Raw genomic sequence first — 7,726 nt, forward strand, 5'->3', positions numbered from 1 at the left:
ACGTCGACTTCACCAGCTGGGCTAGTTGTCATATATCTAGAACACAAATAAGTGCAAAAGAATCAACAAAAACTGAATGAACTATATCTCTCCAAATATATTCAATTGCTACTGGCATACAATGTACAACTAGAATAACAAAACCAAATAAGAAGGGAAAAAAACACCTTCAAACTACGGAGAATTTAGAAAGAAAAAGAAACGAAAAAAAAAAAGAAAAAAGCAGAACAATTGTCGATAAATCTGAACGACAAGATTATGCCCATTATGCCTACAAAGTATAGTAGCAGTACATTACATTGTTGTTGGCTGAGGGCTTAGACTGGAGAAATGTGAGAGATATACTATACATGTTCTTGAGCCTACATCAACCCATCTTCAAAAATTAAATGGGCTTAAAAATATTATGTTACAATCCATAGTTATGTAAATTCCATGTCCTGCCATAATTTCCCTACCTTATATACCTACATATTCAGAAGCGGAAAAAAAACAAAAAACAAGACGAGAGAAAAGAAAAGAAATAAGATTTTGCCAAAATAAGGTGAAATTTTTACCCTTCATGTTTTGGTTTTGAACTTTCTATTAGCTTTCAAATCGACCACGACCACCGTAATGTTATCTTTGCTACCCTTTTGGAGAGCAAGCTTAGAGAGGTAATCGGCGGCTGCTTGGGCTGCTAAATCTACGCCTTTGCCTCTGTCTAAAATCGCGTTACTACCGTTCTTTTTATGCCATAAAAGAATTCTCCTTCGTGCCGCCTCACAGGCTTCTTCATTTGTCATGACGTCCCATAACCCGTCACTTGCTAGAATTAGGCAATCGTCTTCTTTTGTCCTCTGAACAATCATCACCTCCGGGTCCGGTATGATCCATGGCTTCAGATACCGGTCACCTGAGAACAGAAGTATAGAAGCATGAATATAAATAAATATATTACATGCAACTCTTACTAATTGTATGTATCACCATTTATGTATGCAAGACAGTCTTATCGGAGTCTCTGTGGTGAAGTATGTAATTCAGAAGCAAGCATATCGGTTGGGCTGATTTCTACTGAAGTGGCCGTACCACAGGGTCAACAAATGTATGCTATGATGAGCTTTACCAACTAGGACAACTCAACGACGATGAACAATGTCGACTACTGCATCCTAGATTCCTAGGCCATTTAACTATGTAGCCAAGTACACCAATTCTACATGTAGCCAAACAGTCATTTTGGCCTGGCTACTGTCCATTAATTGATTCAGGTCAGTCAGACTGATGTGTCCAGTTAAGCCCTGGTGGTTCCATTAACACCTGAATAACGCAACCATCCTAGGCGATGGCGGCAAAATAACTACTTCATGGCAGTCTTGTAGTACTCTCTTACACTCTAAAAAGCAATGTCTCCAAGCTTCTGCCTTCCCTTTACTCACCAGTCACCCTCAGACAAATATCAAGTGAAACCAGATGGTATAAGAAAAAGAAAAAGAAAAATAAAAAAATCCTCGTTTTCTTTTTCTATTACTCTACTCACCACACGGAAGTCCGGCCTAAACCAGAAGGCATAAATGAAATAACTCATGTTACTTTTCGTCTTCATTTTTAGGAAATGAAAATGTCGACATTATAGAATAGGACTATCCTATCTCATCCTTTCGGGTGAATAAGGAAAGCAAAATTAAGTGGCTATCAACTCGTCTTGAAAGGGGGTATGAATGTCCCAAATCAGCCTTTTAGTCCAACTACTTTAGGCCTTGTGAAAGCAATGAAAAAATTGCACTTCTTGAAAAGAATAATAGTCTACTCTGATCTAAACAAGAACGACAGAAATTTTCCATTCTCCAAAATTCAAACTCCACAGATAGATTTTATGACACGCGAATTATCTCCTCCAATGGAGCTTTCATCTTCTATGACTCTACTCAGCATACAAATCTCCTCAATGAACAATTAAAGATCATTCACCTAATGTACACAACTTCAACAGGTCTTCATATATTCACTCAGATTATCTGTGCTCATATCCCTATGCCATCCACTAATATCATATTTACATGAGCACACACGAGGATATGCAAAACCAATATAATTCTTCTATAAGATTTTATCATTAAATATTGTGCATGTAGTGGATTATTTTGGATTAGAGTGGCCTACTCATCTAAAACCTCCATGATCCAACAAACTGGTTAAGGAAATACTATACGAGTGCTTCAAATTTGCCACTTGCGACATAACATTTCACATTCAGCCACGGTATTAAATCTCGAGTCGAGACTTCGTCTCAAAATCGCTCGCAGTGCCCTTATATCGGTCGTAATAACTGGCACCTGATCAAAATGCAGTCGTGGTAATTGGTAACCTGGTAACATTCAAGTGTGTATAACTCGGCCATGGTGTCGTGCCACATCCTAAAATTGATACTTTCCAACAAACTAAGGTGAGCATGTTTGTACTGTTTCTGCCATATAGGTCTAAATCAATCATTCAACAAAATCCTAACTAGTACGAATAGCCATGGCTTGCCGTTACCGTTAGTCGCAGAAAATGTGTAACCCAAACTAATATGCCCCGATAAAGCCGCTCAAATCATGTAATTGTCACAAAATCATCTTGTTGATTACATATTGCTCCTCCATAGCGTGGCTTGCTACACTTTCTTTTAGAAAATTATTCCACCTTAATATCTTAAGTTAGACTGTATTCCTAAATAGTTTCCCGAGGTTTGACAAATTTCACTTGATGCTCAGGGATTTGAAAAACTACTCACTTTCCTGACCTAAGTTTTGAGTAATTTTATCATTTTGGCGTTTTAAAGTTACGACTTGCTCAAAACTCGTCTAAATAAATGAAACTTTTGAGCTCAATAAAGTGCACAAAGCAACAATAAATCAAATTAAAAAGTGAGTTTCACACAAGTTCACCCAAATTACTTTTTTACTCAAACATTTGTGATTTGAATGAAATTTTAGTTATATTAAATTTGTCGAGGCATCAAAGTGAAATTTGTCAAAAATAGGGGCGCCAAAATGAAATTCATCAAACCTTGGGCCAACAAATTGGAATTAATTTTGACCTCGAGGCAACAAGTGGAATTAACTGATACCTCGGAGTACCAAGGTGGAAGTTTTCCTTTCCATCGATTTACAGTAAGACACAAATCGACTACAGTTACAATGCGATAAGCAACACAAAATGTTAGGTGAGGCCCTTACAGAAAATACTCCTGTAAAATCCAGCTACTTGTAATCCCAAGATCAATTAGGATATCTAATACTTCCAGTCTACTACTGACCGGAAGTCAATTGCAATGGTGCATCATGATTCGTGTATAATCACATATCCAAAAATTTTGAAATTTGCCTTTGTTGGTAAAACTAGTCTCAGGACAGGCATATGATAAAGCGGTCTTGTTCGTACTCAATCTTATCTACCAACAAGGTGAAGCACTCCAGGTTGCTACTACTAGCCTTAACCATTGAACAAAGAAGTATGCCAATCAGAAATTATCAACAATGTTCCGGACAAAAAAAAAAGGCAGGCTTAGGTATAAACTAACTTCCAGCTACTCGTAAAAGTTCAGTGACTTCAGTCCTCGAAGAATATGACAATGATTATTGGGTTCTACGAGCACATATTTGTTATTCCTGCAACCTCACTTTAAATATATCGCACTCTTTAGCTCAATTGGGTAATGCAGTCTTATGCCAAGACTATGAAGTTATTGCGATAAAGGGTGAGTTTTTAAGATGTTTAACCTATCACCCTTTCTCTTTCAGAGGCCATGTCATCCAACAAATGCTCAAAATAAACACTTACCAATTGATCTTGACATTGCAAGAACACCAAAAACACGGTAGCCATTCCACTGGATAACTTTCCCATCCAAAGCTTCTATTCTATCCCATTCGTCTTTTCGATCAGGCTAGAGGAAACAAAAACAAATACAGAGAACTAGATTAGGCAAAGAATTTCAGTTTCAATGGAAAGCCATCACTAATGAAAGAAAAAGAAAACGACGTAGCAACTTGTCACCTACTTTATGATCTACAGACAGTGGCATGGGTGCTTTTCCACGACAAAGTACCGCCCTGGAATCACCACAATTACCAACAATAATATGGGTTTGACATACAATGGCAACAACAGCAGTTGTTCCAACAGTTTCAGGGGCAATAGGATCTGCACTAGTCTCGGACGCATTGCTGCTTTCTGCAGAATCCCCTTTCCCAACTCCCCCAACCTCTGAATCAACTTTTAAAAAGCAACAAGAAAATGCTCTTTCCCAAAGCTCTTGCATGTTTTCCTCGGTTTTTCGAGTCAGGAACGCTTCTCTCGCCACTTCAATTTCCTCTGCTAGAGCCAAATGCAAACGCTCTCGACAATAGTTGGCAACCTAATATCAAGTAGCAAAGTGAATAAGGTAGTTGTGCAAACACGCAATATTACCGCCTCACATATCAAACTCGGTATGGTACTAGCCATACATCTCGGTACACGTTAAGTGTGCCTTACATATAAGGGGTGGGATGTTGTTGCACAAATTTTATTTTAAAAATGCTCATATACTTGCAAAAAGAGGGCGGCTCGTGTGCATGAAACACACACTTTTACCTCATGCCTTGTAAAACAAAGGGATCAAATATTCACCTCAACTATAATCCTTAAATTGAGATCCTACGGTACCTATTAACAAAACAAGAACAAAAGAGAATGCGATAGGAGCAGCAAGTACCTGACAACCACCATGTCCATCATACACACCGTAGAAGTGAAGTGTCTGAGTTAAAGTATCAGTTGCTCCGTTCAATACATTTTCACCCATCAACATTCTAGCGGGAATTTTATGAAAATTTGGTACAGCAGCAACAGCATCCTCCATCTCAGGCCTCCTACCACAGATTGACGTAAAGCCCCAAAGGGACAGAGCATCCATGTAAAAAGGAGATTGAGTACTCATTGTTCGGGTTATTTTTTCATAATTTGCTCCTTCCTCAGCCTTCACTGCTGGATCACGAACTTCGTTACCCTCCTCCACGTCAAGATCCTCAGCCACTACCAACATATCTCCAATTGGATCCAATCCGGGGTTCAAGTCCAATTTGCCAGAATCAACCATGACTTCAAATTCCCCCACACTCTTTTCTAGATCCACAGAAGCAGGCGAATCAGGAACAGAACTAGCGTAGCCAGCTTGAATTTCCTCACTATTGGTGCTACTTATCATACCAGCCTTAGAAGGGGAGTTTAAAACAAAACCCTCTCCACTTTCCTTTCCGATATCATTGCTAGAAGCACAGCAAGTACTGTTTTCGGTTAACCCTCTCAATGAATCATTTTCTCCCTCATCCTCCTTTAGATGCAAGGACTCCTTAACAAATACCAGTTTCGCTAATGGACTTTCACAACATGAACCATCTTCTGTGTTCACTGAATAATCCTCAGTTTTCATGACGAATCACCTTGTAAACAATCTAAAACTAAAGTTCTAATTCTATCCCTGTAACTTGCTATAAACTATACTTATCTTCACCTTACGAACTAATAGAGTACCAATTATAAACGTGCCACAAATCATTTCTTGTGTTCTTTTTCCAATTAAAACCCTTTTCCTCTTATTGATCAATCAACTATCCAAACCCTCCAAAACTCAAGCATGCTCCACCTCATGCCCACAACGATCTCTCACTAACGCACAGAGGGACGACAACCCAAGGAAATCGATTCTCCGTGTCAAGGATTTCCTCAATTCGAAAAATAACCAACTATCAAATACCAATAACCACACCAATCAATCACCAAAACCCAAAATCCACTCAAAGTGAACTCAAGAATCGCCTATTCGACACCCAATTATCGGCCGCAATGTATAATTCCTCAGCAACTGATTTCTTGGTTCCAGAAACTATATAACATAAACCATAAAAAAAGAGCAAATTAACTAACAAAATCAATCAATGAAAACCTAAATCCAACTATATCAAAATGAGACTCCCATGTTTCTTAATCCTACTCAATTACCAACACATGAAAGCAACAAAGACAATCACTTGAATCTAAAAACCTGTGATCCAGACCAAATTCACAAGAACCCAGAAAGCTATAGAAACCTAACTCAATATATTTATTAATAAAAGTAACAATAAAGTAGAAAAAAGGTCATGAAAAAGCAAAATTAATGATGAAGACAAAAAGGGTATGCAAAAATCACAAGAATGTACACTCTACTAAATTAAAAAGGATAAAATCAAAAGATTGTTACCCAGATCTGAGGTTATCTACCAATCTTTCTAATAATTTCCAGAAAATGTTTATTCCTTGATCTTCTACTACTAATTGTTCTTGGGTAGTTTATATAAACCCCAAGATTAAAAATAGAGTGCCCGCGGCAAGGGGATTCTATGTTGTTATCGACCGTGGACACCCCGTTTGCACCAAAAATAAAAAATAAAAATAGAGCAAAAGGAGGAGTTATATAGTGTAAAAATGTTAAAGAGTAAAATGAATAAAATCAGCTATAAAATCCAATCCAAAAAACAGGTTGTAGTAATAAAGGCAAAAACCCAGGTAACTGATGGTGTTTGGACAGCAAGAGGAACATTTTATGTTGTTTTTAAAGCTAAAATGATGATTTGGGTGATTTTAATTTGTTGATTGATGTTCAAGTGTAAATTGTCATCTTTGTCCTTTGTCTCTCCATGATAGGGTTAAACATAAACCATATAAACCACTTTCAACTTTTTTGTTGGGCCCCTTTATTTTTCAACCAATCTATGTGTGCCATTGCGCCTCAATATTCATTTTGGTAGAGCTGGGCAACAATGCGGGGCCATCTTGGCCCGACCGGATCGTATTTCTAGGCCAAAATTTTTCAACCTCCAACCCCAACTAAATCGGGTTCAGGTATTTTTGGGTTCGAGTTGAAAAACTGGGTGATTCGTGAGTTATTTAAGAATCGGGTGAGAATTGGTTTTCGGGTCAGGACAGATTTTGACAGGTTTAAGTCCGACTTAACCCACCCCCACCCCCAATCCGGGTGGAGCCAGGAGCAGAGATTTCCAACCCAGCCTGCTTTCGCGCGCCAAAAATCAAAAAAATAAATAAATGCTATATGTGGGCGGCCTCGGAACAGACGATGGGGGGCCAGCCCAACTCGGCCCAGTGTCCAGCTCTACACTATAGTGAGTTTAAGGAGTTGTTTAGTTGTCCTTGGAAAAACTTGCGAAGCGGAAATTTTCATGAATCATAAAAGGTAGAGTTGTTTGGTTGCCACATTTTTTTTTTCCAAAATAGGGGAAATTGCATTTCTCATGAAATGCAATTCTTACAAAAATGTAGGAAATTGCTTACTTACTCCTCCCCTTATTAAGTATTTCCATGGGAGTAAATTCCTACATTGTCAACCAAACAATTTCAAAAAAATCTCATGAATTAGATGAGAGAGTTTATTTCCCATGAATGTGTATTTCATGTTATCTTCAACTAAATGATCCATAAGCATATTTGTGGTAAATTATCGGGTCTAAGATACGACTAATAAATTTTGAATTGTTTAACCGTATGGTAATTATTAAATTTCAAGTGTTTAATTGATTAAAAGTTAACTAGTTTAGACCCCGTGCATTATATGCATAGTATTTAAAGTTTAATAGTTTTTTATAAAATTACTTATATAATATTGGTACCTTATAGTTGTTTACATTTCTCATTATTGCATTTTGCTTTGATAAATAAAAGC

The 7,726-nt window shown here is 37.7% G+C and overlaps 1 protein-coding gene across 1 annotated transcript; it reads right to left on the reverse strand.

Moving 5' to 3' along the window:
- Positions 1-224: 224 nt before the first annotated feature.
- Positions 225-6,723, reverse strand: LOC141597166 (protein phosphatase 2C 50-like). Its single transcript, XM_074417527.1, has 5 exons — positions 6,251-6,723; positions 4,724-5,893; positions 4,028-4,384; positions 3,808-3,913; positions 225-895 (listed from the first exon to the last, which is right to left on the reverse strand). The coding sequence occupies exons 2-5, from the start codon at positions 5,438-5,440 to the stop codon at positions 561-563; spliced, it is 1,515 nt and encodes a 504-aa protein (XP_074273628.1). The 5' UTR covers positions 5,441-5,893; positions 6,251-6,723; the 3' UTR covers positions 225-560.
- Between the last annotated feature and the right edge of the window lie 1,003 nt (positions 6,724-7,726).

This window comes from Silene latifolia, chromosome 8, assembly GCF_048544455.1.
Source record: "Silene latifolia isolate original U9 population chromosome 8, ASM4854445v1, whole genome shotgun sequence".
Taxonomy (NCBI): domain Eukaryota; kingdom Viridiplantae; phylum Streptophyta; class Magnoliopsida; order Caryophyllales; family Caryophyllaceae; genus Silene; species Silene latifolia.

Coding starts and splice junctions, on each gene's coding strand:
- LOC141597166 (XM_074417527.1), bottom strand. CDS start 5,440: ATGAAAACTGAGGATTATTCAGTGAACACAGAAGATGGTTCATGTTGT. Junction 4,385..4,723: donor ATGGACATGGTGGTTGTCAG/GTACTTGCTGCT, acceptor ACTTGATATTAG/GTTGCCAACTATTGTCGAGA. Junction 3,914..4,027: donor CACTGTCTGTAGATCATAAA/GTAGGTGACAAG, acceptor TGTTTCCTCTAG/CCTGATCGAAAAGACGAATG.